The 17,992-nt window shown below is 55.8% G+C and overlaps 1 protein-coding gene across 1 annotated transcript; it reads left to right on the top strand.

Annotated features, from left to right (window-relative positions):
- The first annotated feature begins 1,309 nt into the window (after window positions 1–1,309).
- HAAO (3-hydroxyanthranilate 3,4-dioxygenase) lies at window positions 1,310–16,330 on the top strand. Its single transcript, XM_037066857.1, has 10 exons — window positions 1,310–1,554; window positions 5,857–5,935; window positions 9,947–10,030; window positions 10,320–10,426; window positions 12,909–12,998; window positions 13,345–13,388; window positions 13,675–13,820; window positions 15,481–15,549; window positions 15,732–15,814; window positions 15,921–16,330. Exons 1-10 carry the CDS (start codon window positions 1,469–1,471, stop codon window positions 15,997–15,999), a joined length of 867 nt encoding a protein of 288 aa, XP_036922752.1. The 5' UTR covers window positions 1,310–1,468; the 3' UTR covers window positions 16,000–16,330.
- Window positions 16,331–17,992: the final 1,662 nt, after the last annotated feature.

Raw genomic sequence — 17,992 nt, 5'->3', positions numbered from 1 at the left:
ATATTCTAGAAGCAATGCTCAGCTAAAAAGTTCTAAATAAATAAAGTAAAAACTCAAAGGAGGGAGAAAGGAGAAAGGGGGTAGGGGCGGGGAGAGGAAACTGGGGGGGGGGGTGTCTGTCCAATCAGAGTGGCGTGGGAATCTTGTTTCCTGTCCGGTTTTGATTTGAGGGGAAATTCCGGGTCTTCGGGCGCTGAGAACACCAGCCCGCCCCCCGCCCCCGCACCCCCCTGCACCCCCGCACCCCCGCAGCAGGGAGGGGACTGATGGGCTCTGGGGGAGGTGGGCAGGAGTTGGAGGAGTTCCCAATGTCTCGAATTCCATAATCTGGATTCCGGTATCCGAGCCTGAGTTTCCCGCCCCCCCCCCCCCCACCAGCTCCCCCAACCCTTCTCCAATGCACCGCAATTTTCCCAAGAGCTAGGAGTTAGGAAGGAAGAGGAGCAAGCAGGTGCCGGGTGTCTCTCCCCCTCCTCCGCACACCAGCCCATTTTCTTCACACCCACACACCCGGTGCCCAGTCTTCTTGAGCCCCCCGGGTAAAGAGTTAGCGCCCTCACACGGGCTACACCTCTAACACAGGTTTGTCCCCCCTCCCCAGCCCCGGGCCCCGGGGTTCCTGCGGCAAGGACCCCCAGGGCCCGTTCTTCATCTGTAAAACTCCTGGCTGCATTGTCCTGGGGCTTCTGTCCTTAAGGGATGGAAGGAGCTCCGAACAGCGTCAGGCACCTTATCCGTGTCTGCCTCCTCAGGCGAATGTAAGCGAGGGGACCGTGTGCTCCAGCCGGCCCGGAGGGTAGCTGTCGTGCGCCAGGGACCCCGCGGCACTGCGCCCACTGCGGCTCCTGGTGCCCCCGCCGGACCGCTGCCAAAGGGGGGCCGCCGGCACTCGGGAAACCCGGGGACTCTGGCCTGACTCCATCCTCGTCCTGGTGACAAGATAGAGGACGACACGAATCGGGCCCGTGGTGGCCGCTGTACAGCCCTGGGTGGCTGCGGACACATTCCCATTTTTCAGGCGAGGAAACAGGCTTCACTCCAGTGCCAGCACTCTTGGACTCAGAGGCTCGGGGGTTCAAGCCGCCTGCCCCCCACCACGGTGTTTCTTTGGGGCCCTCCTGGGGCCCAGGCAGAAAGTTTGGCGACAAAGGACCAGGAAGGTTCTTGATCCAGAGTCCCACGCCTCTCTCAGGTTCCCAACCCCTGTGCGGGTGTGAGGGGCGCCTCCCCACGATGTCTGGCAGGGCCTAACCCCTACCCGGGCATGGGAGACAGAAGGGCGGCGGTACGAGGGCTCTCTGAACCCAGGCTGACAGGGGCCACCACGCGGGTCCCCAGCCACTGTCCCCACGGTGTTCTGGGGGTTGTCCCGCCCTTTGACCCTTGGGATGCTGATTAACAAGACAGCCAATAGGTGAGTGGGTGGGGCCGCGCCTCTCCGGAACACAGCTGGGTGCACAGCTCCCCGATGGCCATGCAGCGTCCCGTGAGAGTGAGGACTTGGGTGGCGGAGAACCGAGCCTCCTGCCTGCCTCCCGTCTGCAACAAGCTCCTGTGAGTCCCAGGCACGCTTCCCTCCTCCGGCCCCCGTCCTCACCTCCTCTTCTCCGTCTGCACCCCTCCACCCTCACCTTCCAGCTCCGAGTTCCTTGACCCAGAAGCCAAGGGGCTCTCATCCTCATGATGTCTTCCGGGAGGAGAATGGGCTGTTCCGGGTTCCAACGCCCTTCTTTTGTTCCTCTTTCTGGCAACTCAGGCGTGGAGGCTGTGACCTTGACTTCTGAGGATGGCTGGGTGAACTGAGGCTAGGAGAGATGCGAATGGCAGGTGGCAGCCCTTCCCGCCACCCCAAGGCTGAGAAACGGCTCTCCAACTTCCTAGGGACTCTCAGAAGTTTAGCCCCAGAATTGCAGCAGAGCTCCGGTCTGGGGATAGCCTAATCATGCACCCCGACTCTGTCCAGGAAGCCACCACAGGCTTATCGTGATTTATTGCTTTCCCTCGTTCTCTTCCCTGGCAGGCACATACACACTCACACTCACGCTCAAGGATGCACATATTCTACCTGTCTCTCTGTCTGTCTCCCTGTCTCTGGCTCTCTCCCAGCAGACCTGGCTGATCCAGCCAGTCTTTCCAGCAGGCCTCTCAGGCCCTCCTGGTCACTCCCTGCACTTCCCTGGGCTCCTTCCTCCAGGTTCACAATCCCGTGTTAGTCATGTCCACAGGACCTCTCCAACAAGGTGGCACCTCGAAGCACACAGTTACAGTCCCTAATACTTTGACAAGCCAGAGACTGTGCCAAGCGCTGGTACATCATCTCATTTAATTCTCACAGTAGCCCCAGGGGGTGGGATTTTAATAAGTAAGGTTCCCAGTGTCACAGAGTTAGGGTAGGACAAGGTCCACACTCAAGCCCAGGGAAGGGGTTTGACTCCAAAGTCCACACCCTCAGTCGCTGTGCACCACCACCAGGACTAACACGCAGCACCTACCCAAAGTCCTTACCTCTTTCCCCACCTCGCCCCTGTCCACAACCTCATTCTCAGTCCTCTAGTTTCTCCTCTGATGGTGTCTCATACCCGCCTGCTCCTCTTCAGCCCCATGGCCACTGTCTGGTTCCACCCTTGCCACCTGCAGCCTGGGGAGTGGGGGCTGCCCCACCTCCAGACCTACCCACCCACCCCTCCAGCGCCTCCCCAATATTAGTAGTCGCGAAATGCAGGCCCTCCCTTCAGTCACTCGGCAGATGTTCACCGAGCCCCTGCTACATGCCAGGCACTGTTCCAGACACTAGCGATCCAGCAAGAAGCCCTTCCTCAGGGAACTGGCTTTCCAGTGGGAGGAGGCAGCCAGTAAACAGAAACAAACAGGGGTGGAGGCCCAGGCATACCTGCAGGGCCCAGGGCAGGGGAGGGCTGTGGGGGAGACCCCGTTCCAGGCCTGTTTCCGCTCCTGGTGGTTTGGTGGTGAGCTTTGCATCCTTGATCTTTGGCTGCATCAGCCCCATCTCTGCCTCACTTCACGTGGTGCTGTCCTGTGTGTCTGTGTCTAAATCTCCCTTTAAAAAAAGATTTTATTTCTTTTTAGAGAGAGAGGAAGGGAGGGAGAGAGGGAAAAACATCCATGTGGGGTTGCCTCATGAGTGCCCCCTATGTGGGACCTGGCCCACAACCCAGGCATGTGCCCTGGCTGGGAATTGAACCTGAGACCCTTTCGTTCACAGGCTGGCACACAATCCACTCAGCCAAACCAGCCCAAGCAGAAGCTCCCTTTTTATAAGTGTTACCGAACACAGGGGCCCATGGAGGGGGCAATATTTTGCCCACCCAGGGATGCCAAAAACTGCTACAGAACAACAGGGGCCCTTCCCAAGAACGGTATACTAATACCTATTGGGCTCGTCTGTCTACCGCCAGAGGAAAGACATCTCTCAATGCCAGAGATTGGTGAAAGGAAAGGAAAGGTTTATTTAAAGCTCTACAGACTTAAAGTAGTGACCCAATGCCCCCATTAAAATATCGAAGTCCTTTAAGATAACCACAGACGCCCACAGCGCTCCCTTCTCCCCCTGCCCTAACTCTGTGTACCGTAAATCGGGAAAAGAACACATGTCTGTGTTTCAGGCCACTGGCACCATCAGCTGTGTCACTGTCCAGGCAGGATCTCCAATTAATCCAAAGTCATGTGGCACCTTCTCATGGTCTACTGGCAAAGAGTTCTTTTACTCTTCTTCCAGGCAAAGTCTCTCCTGTTTCCCAGGCCATGTGGCCAAAAGGGAGCACCCCAAAGCCGCATGGGCCTCTTCTACCAAAGCTGCAGGGGTCTGCACTCTGCCAAAAGCGCATGGCTTTCTTCTTCACCTGGGTGCAGGGGTCCCCATTCTGGCAAAGCGTGTGGTTCTCTTTCACCTGGGCAAGAGGGGATCCTCACTCTGCCCAAAACTGCGTGGCTCTCTCCTCAACCGCTGCCGAGTCTGTGTTTAAATCCCCATGCCAGTCCTCCTCTGCAGCCCCATTTCCGACTCCTCCTACAATCAGTTACACCTGCCAGGATTCCCATACCCTCCCAGGTTTACTGGGCTGCCATCGTTAGTCTGGGCAGGTATGGCCCCATGTCCTAGAGCCAATCTTCTCCAAGCTCCCACACAGATGCTGTAACTCGGGGGACCTGCCCCCAGTTACATCTTGGGGGGAAGTAACTTCATGCCCTGGCTCCAAGCCTTGCCACAGCCATTAAACACATCCAAGTGACCCGCCAAAGGCTACAGATATGTTAAATGACCATGCCATCGATTAGCTACAAGGCTGTGGCCATACAAAACAGCCCTGCATGTTCCTGCTCCATGTGTCCCTTCCCCCAACTCATACCTGTGGGGGAAGGGGTGAAGACATCTTATATGTCTCTCCAATACTGCTATACACTTTGAGTTCTGGACACCATTCCAAATATTTTTTTGCCCACCCCTTTTGGCTGCACCCTGTATCATAAGGACTCCAGTCATATTGGATTAGCTATCCATCCTACTCCAGTCAGAGCTCAAGACAGCGTAACTAAGTACATCAGCAATGACCCTGTACCCCAATTAGGTCACATTCTGAGGTACTGGGGGTTAGAACTCCAGTTTGGGAGTTTGAATTCATCCCTATGAATTTGGGATGGTGGCAGGGCAGGGGGACCCACATATGAAGCTGCTGGAAGGTTCTGAGCAGAGGAAAGTCATGATCTGGCTTATGCACTTTGACAGATGGGCTAAAATAGTTCTTGGGTGGGCTTATTCAAGAACTTTCCATATGTAGCTAGTTCAGGGATTTTCAACTGCTGTGCCACAAGAATTTTTACAACATGCAACACCTGGCTGTTTAGTCAGGGGCACTGACCTCTTTTCCCTTAGATTGTCAAAATAAATAAAAAAAGACAACACCCAACACAACAATAGCCATCCAGTGTGAATGAATCAAAATTATACCTGTTATTTGTTATATCAGCAAAAAATAATGTATTTTTCATGCGCTGCAAAATTGTAGTGATTAGTTTATGCACATGAGATGAAAAGGGTTGAAAACCACCAGGATAGATTAGATCTCATAAAGATGACTAAAAAGAGAAAAACATTTTCCTAGGCTCTCAGGCACCCCACAGGCCAAGACCAAAGTCCTCAGCTGAACTGTCGAGGCCTGGGGTGACTTGTCCCCCATCCTGATCCAGCCTTTCTCCGTTGCTCCCCAACACCACTCCCACACCACCAGGACCCCCAGTGCTTCTGGCCTCAGGGCCTCTGCCCTGGTTTCCCCTCCGCTTCTTAAAGCAGGCACCTCCCAGCTGTAGCCCAGCAGTTTGGGGGCAACAGAGAGTCTCATAATCAGACATCTCTGGGGGGGCGGGAGGTAGACAAAGGTCATTTTACCTCTACAGGAAGCAGAGCCTCCAGCTTGCTCTCCTGTATTTGGAGGTCTGGAGTGCAGCCCGGGAATCCTGACTGATGAAGAGAGACATTCACCCCCTACTGGGTCGGAGCATGTGGGCAACACACACAGAGGAACTAGACAAATCCACACATGTATCCACCAAGACACAGATACAGAAAGACACAGGCATGCATACAGTCTCAGACACACACAGACTCTTGGCTGTGCACGGGCACCCTGGAATGAGAGTGAAGGGGACGGACTTCAAAAACTGACCAGGCAGGGTGCAGAAACAGCCCTGTTGCCTCTCCCAGGTGTGCCCAGGCTCCCTCCAGGCCCCCCCCCCCCCCCCCCCCCCCCCCCCCNCCCCCTGCCCCCCCCCCCCCCCGCAGTTTGCTGCTGTTTTCTCCCATGAGCTGCTTCAGCACCTCTCCCCTTTCCTCCACTGCAGGCATCAGGAGCAGCTCAAAGTCATGTTCATTGGGGGCCCCAACATCAGGAAGGACTACCACATCGAGGAGGGCGAGGAGGTAGGCATGTGGACTGCCCCTTCCCTGGTGCAGCCCTGGGGCAGGGGGACACTCCCCAGACACGACCAGGAGGGCCTGTGGACAGGAGACATGGCTGATGGGTGAAGGGCGCTCAACCAAAGACACAGGCAGTATTGCTGCCTGCGTGGTGGGGACGCTCGGTGGTACTTTTGACAGCTCCGTCCTCAGAAAGAGCCCGGCCTCTGCGAGCAGGAGATGCTGTGGCTATTGGCATCACCCCTGGACATGGGCGCTGTCCTTGCCTGTGTCCAGGTGGGAGACCCTTCTCCAGGTGGGAGACCCTGGCCCCCTCCCTCCAAACCCAAACATGCAAAATTGGCATCCAGAGGGAGACCAAACACTGAGAGGGACCTGGGTGCTCCATTCTGGTCGCAGGAGCCAAGTTGTCCAGGAAGGGCTGGGGCTGGGAGACTGCTCCTTATCTAGAGGGCACGAGACACATCAGCCGCTAGTAGCTCCTAGGCATGGGGGGTGAGCCAGTGGGAGAGGGTATTTGCAATTTGCACTGAACACCCTTTTGAATTTTGAATTTTGGTCTGTGCTTCTGTGCTACCCTCCCCAAAGTAAATAACCAAGAGGAAAAATGAAGAGAAAAAGATGGGCCCCCTTAAGAAGGGACACGGATGGGTTCCCAGCTATCAGAATCTGGTGGCAAAGGATCAGTATGGTCCCCCTGCCTCTCAACCCGGGGGCCTGGCCCTGGTGTTCGAGGTCCAGAGTCCAGCTTAACCACCAGCCTTTACTTTACCCCCACTGCTGACAACTCAGCCACAGCTCGGGACTGGGCACACGGGACAATCACTCACTTCACAAATATTTACCGAGCTCCTACTATGTGGGGGGCAGTGGGGCCGACGGTCCTGGGCCAGCAGGGGGCAGCAGCCTCCACAGGGCAGAGCAGAGCTGGTCAACCTCTCACCTCTCACACTTCCCAGGCCCACACCTCCCTGGCCACCCGCTCTTATACCACACCCCCTGGAGACAACTTTCCTTTGAAGAAAAACCAGCAGAGAAATCTAAAACTGCAGAGAAAAGGCAGGATTGGGTTGGGAGCTACCACAATGGGGGGAAGAGGCCAGTTGCCAGGTCTCTCCTGTCCACCTCGGTTGGACTCTGACCCCCACATCTTGTCTTCCAGAGGCTTCCACTCGGTCAGCTCTGGGCTCAGTGTCCACCTCTCTGTCTCCTTCCTTTTTTGCCCCCCACCACCTTTTTGCACCCCCACCTCTGTGTCTCCCCAAGCCACTCTGTTGGATGGGTATCCACTTAGGGACCCAGGCCAAGCCCTGACTTAGCTGGGTGGCTGACAGATAAGGAGGACTGGCCTGAGCAGCTGTCCCCATGCAGGTGGCCTGGGAGAATTTGGCTAGAGGTGGGTTTGTGAAGGCTTGGTCCCAACCTGAGGCGATGGAGAGTTCCAGGCAAAGGCCCTGGGAGGGTCAGCATCCTCCGTGTTCCTGCCTGTCCTGGGGGAGCTGAGGGAGGGAGCTCCTCCCTCACCTGGGGGAGCCTGTGGAGACTGCAGGCTGCGCTGCAGGAGCCACCCAGCCGGAGGGCCCAGACTCCACCACCTCGCCCTCCCTGCTCCCCCGCCCGCCCGTGAGAGAAGGGGGTCACTGAACCAAACTCGCCTCGTCGCTGCGCTCAGGCTTCAGCCGCAGCCCTTCCGGGGCTGTGGCTCATCCACCAGGCACCATCCACTTACCCCACTCCTTCCCTTCGAGGAGCAGGTGTGAGGGGGCCCAGGCTGCGCAGGTGCCAACCTGGGTGGGAGTCTGACTCCCCCTAAGCACGTGATGTTGGACAGGTCACATTGCGTCACCTCTCTGTTTCCTTAGGACACTTGGGGATACTGCCCCTGCCTGGTGGAGGGGTTCAATGTACTCAGAGTACGAGCACAGAGCCCAGGGTACAGGAGGTACTTAATATGTGCTGGTTCTCCTCACCTCCAGCCCCTCTCCTGCCTGGTGAGGCCTGGTAAGGCCTTTCCAGGCACCAGAGCTCAGATTCAATTTAATATCTGCCCACAGGGACAATTAAGCTTCTAGCCAGCACCAGGCCCCCAACATTATTTACTTCCAAACGGAGCATAATTCCGTTTGGATTGCCCAAGGCTGTTCGGGATCTTCTCCTGTTCTGGACCCGCCCCTCTGCTCCCAGCCAGGCACGTCCCTCATCGCAGGGAACGCCTCTGGGCAGAGACAGACGGAGAAGAATTCCACTTCTTTGCTATGGTTTTATTCGATGGCTACTAATGCCTTTTACCTGCCTGCACAGGGTGTGAATCTGAGGCAGACACCACTCCAGCCCCTACCCCACCCCAAGTTTCCCCGACATTTGCAGGGCTCTGGCCCCTCCCTAGGCTCTCTGGGCTCTTCCCCTCCTCCCACTGTGAAAGAACCCCAGCCCCACCCCCACAGGTGCTTTCTCCCAGCTGACCCGTGATGGGTTGGGGCTGCAGAATTTCTCCCTAAGAGAGCCTGGGAGGTTTGTTTGTTTTTTAAAATTGTTTTAAATAACTTGCATGGGTTATTTTTAATAATAAAAGTAAATATTTTTATTGTAAAAAACATGAAATATAGGAAAAAAATGTATACCTCATTCATAATCCCACCACTCAGGGAATCTGACCACTGTGGACACCGCTTGCATTTACACGTGCTTGGTTACATAATTGGAATCCTGCTGGGTGCGATTTTATATCTTACTTTAATGTGATAGTGATAACTTTAGCATTTTCCACTTTGCCACCTTATTAACAGTTATTCAAAAATAATTTTTAATGGTTGCATAGTGTGCCATGTTTTGACTCTATCCTAAAATAGTGACATTTCCCCTATTATTACTGTTAGCACTGTTTTCTTATTCCCGCCATCACTGATACATTGTGAGCAGCACCCCAGGCAGACTGCACAGCAACTTTCTGAGTGGACGCTGTCGTTTTGTGGATGAGGAAACACAGGCACGGAAAGGCTGACCGAACTGACCCAGGGCACACGGGGACGTGGCTGAGCTGAGAGGCGTCTGTGCTTTAACCACCATGTGTGGTGACCACACAGCCTCGCACGTATGATGTACGCCAGGTGCATTCCTGACTCACTATAGCACCTGCCTGGAGAGGGCATCACTGGCTCAAGAGCGTGAGGTGGCCACTGTCCTGGTTCGTCCTGGACTTTGTTGATGTCAGCACTGAAGGGCCTACATCCAAAGGAACCCCTCTGGCCACCCTGGACAGCTGTCGGCTGTGAAGGCCCTTCCTGCCCATTGCCCAGTGTCCTCCAGAGGGTTGTGTTGGCGTGTCCCTCGTGGCAGACTGTCTGGCCACATTCCTCTAGTTTCCCTGAGCTCAGCTTGATTTCTCTTAGTAGATGCTGGGACAAGGACCTCTATCAGTCCTAACTCCTTACATGATAATAATAATTATCTGGAGGACACTGTTGAATAACACCCCTTCAACTATGTGGCTGGGGCATTTAACACCCGTGCAATGTATGACTCGGGGGGGGGAGAAAATGTGTCTGCCTCCCGCTCTCAGCTCCAAGGGGTGACCTCAGCCAACACATTTATTATGTACTTAGGATGGAACAGGGAAAATGCAGTAGGAACCCCACCCCAGGAGCTAGCAGGAGGTGAGACCCGCCGTCCCCCCCAACCCCGACCCAACCCAGCTTCCAGAAGGGAGCCCACACGGCAGCCTCCTGAGGGATTCGGACAGGCACGGCCTCCTGCCCCCAAACCACACACTGACTGTCGTGTCCTGGGTACTTGGGTCATCACTTGCACGTCAAGATGTGATCCTTGTGTGTCACTGGCACTTCTGTCCATGGCACATGTCACGGGGAGCCTGGGGCCTCAGGGCAGGAGTGACAGAGCTGCTGGTAAACTCCGAGGGCTTCAGGAACTTCCTCGGGTTTCCTCGTCAGAAACTAGGCCGAGGACCTAGAAGGAGTGAGGAGGGTCTGAACGCCTGTCTGCTGTCGGGTCCTACAGGTGTTTTACCAGCTGGAAGGTGACATGGTTCTCCAGGTCCTGGAGCGAGGGAAACCCCGGGATGTGGTCATTCGGCAGGGAGAGGTGAGGTGGGCCCCGGGGGTGGGAGGTGAAGGGCCACCAGAACAGGAACTGACCGAGACCACTCATCCTGGCCTAGGTCAAGATCTTGTCCTCCCGCCTTTTTCTGCCCTGCTGCCCACCTGCCGACTTGCCCCCGCCCCATCCTCAGCACCACCCGACATTTTCTCTGCTCTCTGGTAGAGGCTGGGCAGAGAGGTGGGCTGGGCTGGACTCTGTGGGTCAGCTGGGAGGCCAAGACACTGTAGGCACTGAGGTCTCCTTGCTGACACCTTGTCCCCCACCACTGCAGATATTCCTCCTGCCCGCTAGGATCCCCCACTCTCCGCAGAGGTTTGCCAACACTATGGGGCTGGTGATTGAACGGAGGCGGCTGAAAATCGAGCTAGATGGGCTCAGGTGAGTGGGAGAGTGGGGCAGAGACCGGGTGGGGGATGGGGTGGGACAGGTAGGCAAGTAGCCAAGGAAGCGATTTGAGACGCACCCAAGAAAGCACTTCCTGGCCATTGAGCAAGAATGGGGAGGCATCGGGGATCCTGTATTTGACAGCTGATGGGGAGAGGTTGGGGTGGGTGGTGGGCGGGTTTGATGATGGAGTTGGTAGAATGTTCTCCATGACCCTCTGATTGCCCAATCAGCCTGCAGACCACTGGCTGAGACCAGAGCCTGTGCTTTCTGCACTGAGGTCTGCTGGGGGGTTGGGAGGGGTGTGGGCGCCAAAGGCCGACCCAGCCGGCCCAGGGCAGCCGGAACACCGCTGCTCCTCCAGCCTCCGGTGCCGCCCCCGCTCCCAGGTTCTTCGGTCTCCGCCAGGGCGCTCCCCGCTGGCTTCCCTGCGGGACTCATTCCACAGCCAGCGCTGGCATTGGAATTGTACTTGCTCGGGCTGGACACCAGCCCAAGTGCTTTATGTGTGCTTTTATGCAGTTAATTCTCACAGTGATCCTATAGGGCAGGTACCGTTGTCATCTGTACTTTACAGGTGAAGAGACTGGGCACGGAGAAGTCAAATTTGCCAGAAAATGACTGAGCTGGCATGACACATACAAAGGAAGGGCCAGGACAGGTGGGATGGGAGCGGGAGTCACCCCCAGAGAGGGGCCGAGCGCCCCTACCTGGGGGCAGTTTCCAGAGCTGACTTCAGGTTTAATTCCCATCAGTCACCCAGTTACTATGGTCCGACAGGGCGGGGGCCACCTGTGGCTCAGGGGAACACAGAATTTTACAAACGCTAAACTACCTTTTGTGTGTTTTACTAAGAAAATTAAAAGTTCCCAACAAGTTACTGACAGCTGTTATAACAAACATTTTTTAATGCTTTCCTTTTTTCTAATTATCAAAGTCATACACATTCATTCTTGAAATCTGGAAAAGTACAAGAAAGCATGAACAAGATTAAAATTACCTGTCAGGAGAAGGGTGAATGTTAGGTTATGTGAATGTTAGCTCAAAAGGAAAATTCAAAACATGCACCAAAAAAACCCCTAAAAAACCACCAAAACAAACCAACTCCCCCCCACAAACAATAATAAAGAGAAAAGAAAAACTATTGTTATCCTGCCAATTAAATCTAACAAAGAGCTTCAACTTCTCTGTTCCCTTTCCCTATGCGTATCTACACCTTCCCACTTTAGTCCTAATTCAAGCATGAGTTTGAGTTTTGCCTTTTTTTACATAAAAAATCATGCTTATTTCTTACAATATTAAATTCCATTTTAAAAGCGCCATGTTAATGACTGCCTGCTAATCTGCTGTGTAATAGTCTGCTGTAAAAGCAGATGCCTGGCCTTAAACTCTAAAAGAAAACTTTCCCGTGGGGCTTCATCTGGGGCGTCTTCAGTGATGGAGAGGACGGTTTCCTCAATAACACTTTTATAGCAAATTCAATAACAGATTTCATCTGGCTGCTCTGACCTTTAATAAAAGCCAGGGACTCAACATTAAAATTCCACTCGGAAGACAATTTCTAGAGGACATCACGGCCCAGTTAGGAGACTGTGTGGCGGCCAGCTCCCAGGGTAAAACGGAGGGTGCTGGGTGGGGTGAGGCGTTGTGTCTGTGAGCAGGACCACTTCTCTTTTGGGGGAGCAGTTGAAGGGCAGGCAGAGCTGGCCAGGTCCTGGGGACCGAGCCTGGGGACTCAGCATTCAGTGACAGATGTACTGCACACACAGGGCCAAGGGACAGCCCTGGTCTGCGGCTGCTCCTTCGGCCCACTCCCCGAGCCAGGCTGGGGGCATGGGTGGGCCTCAGGGAGTGCACTAGAGGCTACGTGTACATGCATACCGACCTTCCTCCCGAGAAGAAGCCTAGCGCTTTGCTTCAGTCCTCAAAGGCATCCTTGACCCTGAAAGGGGAAGGCTGTCTCATTGTGGGGGCATCTTCCACCTGTTGGTCCCTGTGGGTTCCATGCACTCTGACCTAGGGCGCCAGCAGGCAGATGGAGCATCCAGTCACAGGCCCTGCATTCAGGGTCAGCCCCAGGTTCTGTTTCAGACAAGCAAAGATACTTGTCATGATGCTCTCTATGCTTCTAAGACGGTCTCTACTCTGCTTTTGCCACTTACAGGCTGTAATCCCTGCTAAACTTTCCCAGCTTCTCTGAGCCTCAGAGCCCTATCCACTTTGAAAATCAGCAACCTTTAGGAACCAGGAAAAGCTTGCAAAAGGGGTGGTTAATTGCCCTCTCACTTTGGGGGTGCACGCTGCTTCTGGGAGAGCCAGGCGTGGCCACTAGGTTGCGCTAACAGGGTGAAGTGGGCAACCGGCTCTGCCGGGCCTGCAGCCAGGCCCAGAGATCAACAGGCAGAGCTGGGTGGGAGGGAGGCTTCCCTGAGGCTGCCCAGATGGGGCGCTGGTTACCCATCCTTTACTTGGGCAGGTACTACATGGGAGACACTACGGACGTCCTGTTTGAGAAGTGGTTCTACTGCAGGGACCTCGGCACCCAGTTGGCCCCCATCATCCAGGAGTGAGGCCCATCCCAACCCGCCCCTCATTCTCCTGAGGCCCCAGCTCTGGCTGGACAGCAGGCAGACACACCTGGGAAGTGCTCCCGCAGCCCAGAGCCGTTGTACCTGGGGTTTAGGGAGAAAGATGACCTCTCCCAGGGTGGGAAGGCCAAGCTAGAGACCCCCTTGGGGAGGGAAGGAGGCTACTCCATGGGTCTGGGAGTGAGCAGATGGCAGATGTGAGTCATATGAGGGCCCCGGGAGTATGTGTGGGCTCCAACACCCCAGAGCATATGTGTGTCTGCCTCACTCACCTCTCAGTGGGGAACGCTGGCCCCTCCTCCCCTTCCCCACATGTCCCTGCAGGTTCTTCAGCTCTGAGCAGCACAGAACAGGAAAGCCGAACCCTGGTGAGGCCACCGAAACCACCTTTCTCCCCCCTTCCCCACCCCCCTTTCCCAGGGTAGAATGGGTCTTGGCCTAGGGTACTAGGGAGTCCCTTTATGAGTACTCTGCCCAGTATTCAAGGTATGGGAAGATGGCACCAAATAGTACCCCCCATATGGCTGCTGGGTCCTTGGCCTTGGTACAGAGCCCATTCCTGCAACTGAGAGCTGGGTCCCCTGGGAACTGGGTCTGCTGGGACTGGGAGGGCTGGACCAGAGGACACTGACCACAGCTGGACTATGGGTGCAGACCAGCTGCTCAAGGAAACGCCGTTCCCGCTGAGCACACGATCCGTCATGGAGCCCATGTCCCTGGAGGCCTGGTTGGATAACCACCGCAGGGAGCTACAGGAGAGCACACCCCTTAGTCTCTTTGGGGACACCTATGAGACTCAGGTAATGCAGCCCTGGACGTCCACCCAGCAGCCCAGGGAAAGGGGAACAACACACACACACACACACACGCACACTTAAGAAGTTGTAGACATCGGCATAGGCCTTCCTGTTTTTTCCCTGGCTCAGAAAACAGGCTTTACCATGGGTGGTCCTGAGCAATCTTCCTTTGCCTTCAGAGTAGGAGGCTGTCCCATCCAGTGATAGGTTTCTGGGGCCTGGGGTCATCCCCCTGCTAGGGATTCCTGAGCCTTTGCCCAGGCACAGCCTTGGGAGTTAGAAGGGAGAGAGGTGTTTGGGGGTGGGGTTGGGCGGAAAGGTACACAGACACCCAAACGAAGCTGGCCTCCTTTTATTCAACACTTACTAAGTCTCTACTATGTTTCTGGGAAAGTGAGATAGAATTGCTGCCACAGAGAGTGTGGTCTGGTAAATGGAGAAGTTAATCAACAATCACCACAATCATGATACAATATATTTGGTAGAGAAGCTTTAGGAAGAAGCCACAGGAGGATAAAGGAGGAACCCACGCGGGGAGGGAGGTTAGGAAAGGCTTCCTGGAGGATGTGATGTGTAAGCTACATTTTAAAGGGAATGTAGGCGTTTGCAAAAGAAAGGGGGGTAGCAAAAGCATTCTGGGGAAGGGAGAAGCATGAGCAAAGTCCTGAAAGCTTGGAACAGGCTGGCCCTGCAAAGTAGCTAAGGTAGGAAAAAGCCAGGGTGGAGGAGTGGGGGCAGCCTGAGCAGCAGGCAGTGCCCAGTCCTGGTGGGTCTCCTGAGGCAGACAAGTTTCAAGGACTTATCCTGGAGACACCAGAGCTTCCCCCAAGCATTGAAGCAGGGGGATGATGAAGTTGGATGGGAGGGCAAGTGTGGGGGCAGGAAGACCTGCTGGAAGGCTCATGCTTGCTTGTGCTTTACAGTGTGCAAATGGCACATCCTCCCTGTGTGAATCAGACAGCCCCGTGAGGGTCACTCACTCGGTACAGACTTTCCCTGGAGGCCTGAGCTTGGTGTGGCTCTGAAAGCAGGGGCGTGCTGCAAAGCCCGTCACAGCAATGTCATTCAGCACCACGCTGGCCTCAGGGCCTTGCCTTCTACCTCTTTCCCACTCCTACTCCCACCTGCTCCAGTTTATGCCAACAAATACCCACTGAGTGCCCTCTGGGCCAACAGGAACGTGGCCTGCACGGTTGCTGCGGGTCCCAGGCCTCTCCCTCTGGCTCATCCCTTCCTATCTCCCTCCTGCTCCTTAGGCCAGAATGTCACAGTCAGGGAGGTAGGCACCCTTTGGGGAGTGATGTGTGTGCGCTACGTGAGTCTGCGCTATGCCATGCACTTGTGTGAGTGCCCCTAGGGTGTCCCTGGTAGGTATGCCTTCCTGTGGGTCAGTGATGGTTATGGCATGCCACAGAGGGACCAGGTGTGCGGGGGAAAGGGGGCTGGTGTGTGTGATCCTGAATGGCCGGTGGGCAGCACCCATCGCGATGGAGGCCACAGGGAGGCCTGCAGCCTGGGCAGCCTTTGCGTCACACAGGAAGATGCTGCCGTAATGCAGGCCCCGCCCCTGCCCCACACTGGTCTGGTGTCTGGGGGCCAAGTTTAAGGCCATCTCCTTTGGGGGGCAGGAAGCACCAAAAAGATCTGTGTCACTTCCTCCCAGGTGATCATCTATGGACAAGGCAGCAGCAAAGGTCCAAGACAGGATGTGGACATGTGGCTGTGGCAGCTGGCAAGTGGGGTCCACAGGAGAGGGTGGCACAACCTCCTGCCCTTGGTGACCAGGCTGTTCCTGGGCCTGGTGCTCCCTACTCCAGACCAGCTCCTGGGCCTCCAGCCAAGGCTGACTCAGGATCCTCGGACCAGCACTGAGGCTGATAGCCCCCCTTCGATTCTCCTTCCCTTCTCCTCCAGGAGGGCTCCTCCACAGTGACCGTGTGGGGACAGTGCCTGAGCCTGACCCCTGATGAAAGCCTCCTGGTGCCCGCCGGGACTGAGTGAGTCCATGAGGGGAACTTGCCTTCAGCTGTAGGACTGCTCTCCTGCCCCTGGGATCTTTAGGGCCCGGCCTTGCCTGACCCCTGCCCACCTGTGTCTCCACAGGTATGCCTGGGAGCGAGAGCAAGGCTCTGTGGCCCTGGCTGTGACCCAGGACCCCGCTCGCAAGAAGCCCCTGGGGTGACTGTCTCAAAGCAGCCACAGCACCACCCCTGCAGAATGACTGCTTTCCCAGCCCCCGCTGCTCCTAGGTGTACTGCTGCTGAGTTACTCAGCTCCCCTGTGGGGCTCTGGATGTCATTGTCATCTACTCTCCTGTCCCCTGTCGCCAGGCTCCAGCAAGCCAGTTGCTCCCCTTCTCCTCTAAAAACCCTCAGCCCTTTGCCCTGAACAGTTCCACCAGGTGGACTGTCCCTGAGGCAGGGCTGCCTTTCCATCCCACTGTCCCCACAGGCTCAGTCCAACACTTGTCTGCCACCAAGAAGGCCCTCAATAAAGGCTTACTGGTGGATGGGCGCCGTGGTTCTGCAAGGACACAGGCTGTGGTCGACAGCTGACCCTGTTACCTGGGCTGGGAGGGTCCGTTGGTGGTGTCCCTGCTTGCTGAGGGGCTGTCATTGCTGGGCATGTGGCCCACCCCACCCCACAGGGACGTCCTGGGGGCACAGCTGACATCCTGGGGGCACAGCATACATGGGGAAGAGGCATCTCTGCCTCTTTCCCATGTATTCTTTTTACATAATTTTTAAAAATTGCATCTGTTAGGTTTTTTCCCCCAACCGCAGGGGTGATTTCCACTAATTGGATCAGTAGAAAACAGAAATACATAAAAACCCTGAACCCCCTGGCCAGAGTTAAGCAGTGTTAGCACCTGAAGGTCATGAGGGGCCCTGAGAGGGCTCAAACCTGTGTGAGGAGGCTGGCCGTGGGGAGGGGTAACTGGCCGCCCCCCCAAGTTCGCCCTGCGGTGTGAGGCACCCCATCCCCACACTCAGAGGGCCTGGGCGAGGTCTGGGCCCCGAGTGCCAGACGCCCCAGAAGCAGCTGTGGATGGAAATGAGACCCAAAACCTGCAGTGGGATTCTGGGACTGTAAGGAGCAGTTGATGAGGGGCGAGCAGGGGTGGCTGAAGCTGGATGTAGACAGAACAGGTTCCTGGTTAGAGTCAACGTTTCCTCTGAAAAACCTGGGTTCTGAACCCTGCCTCCTGCACCGTGGCCCAGCGGCTCACTGCTTTGATTCGCTCCACTGAAGAACAGAGCGGAGCCTGGCTTTGCAGAAGAGGCTTCTGGCCCTGAGGGATGTCTACTTCATGCACCTCTGTCCTCCTAAGGGCTTTCCTCTCCTGAATGCAAGAAAAAAACACCACCAGCTTCTCCCAAACCTGCAAACAGTCCAAGGCAGGGAAGGCAGAGGCCTGGTGTGCGCTGGGGCTGCAGCCATGTGCGGCCCCATGAGGAAGCTGAGACAACACGGCAATGTCCCGGGGCGGGTGGGGGGGGGGGCCAGCAGGGTTCAGGTGGTCACAAGAAGAGGGAGTTTGTCCCTAGAGGGTTGTGCCTAACCCAAGACAGAAAAGAATAAAAATTAGATCTTCTGTTTCTCTGAAACCCCAGTTCTGTGCCAGAGAATTCCCTAGAAGTGTTTACGTACATTATCTCATTTACTCCTCACAACTCTCCAGCAAGCGGGGAACACCCACTTTAAAGAAAGCAGGCAGCTCTCTTGGACACAGGCAGCTCTGTGTCCAACCAAGGCCTGTTTGCCCTCGACCTTGGCCAGACAGGGGCCCAGGGCAGGGGCATCTGAGGGAGAGGAGTCAGTGGCCACTGTGCCTGAAACCCAGAGGCCTAGGCAGAGCTGGCAGCACATAGCACACCGCTGACCACAGGTAGTTGGCAAAGGTGGGTGTCGGGTCCTGGAACCACGGCCTTCCTTGGTGCTGCCCCAGGTCATTGGGAGCCGCAGGCCCTCATCTCTGCCCTCAGGCTGGGCCACAAGGCCACATGAGAACACCACACAGCAGGAGAACAGGACTTGTCCTGGTCCGAAGCTAGCCCCGGCCTCCCACTCCCCTCTCTTCAGTGGATGCTGGGTGGACGTGGAGGGAAGTAGACAGTGGACATGGAAACTACAGGATTCTCAGCATTGTCCGTTCTGGGGAGAAGCCCCCAGGT

The sequence above is a fragment of the Sturnira hondurensis genome, unplaced genomic scaffold, assembly GCF_014824575.4.
Source record: "Sturnira hondurensis isolate 20B ecotype Veracruz unplaced genomic scaffold, ASM1482457v3 Scaffold0016663, whole genome shotgun sequence".
Lineage (NCBI taxonomy): Eukaryota > Metazoa > Chordata > Mammalia > Chiroptera > Phyllostomidae > Sturnira > Sturnira hondurensis.
This window is presented reverse-complemented; position numbering and strand designations above follow the sequence as displayed.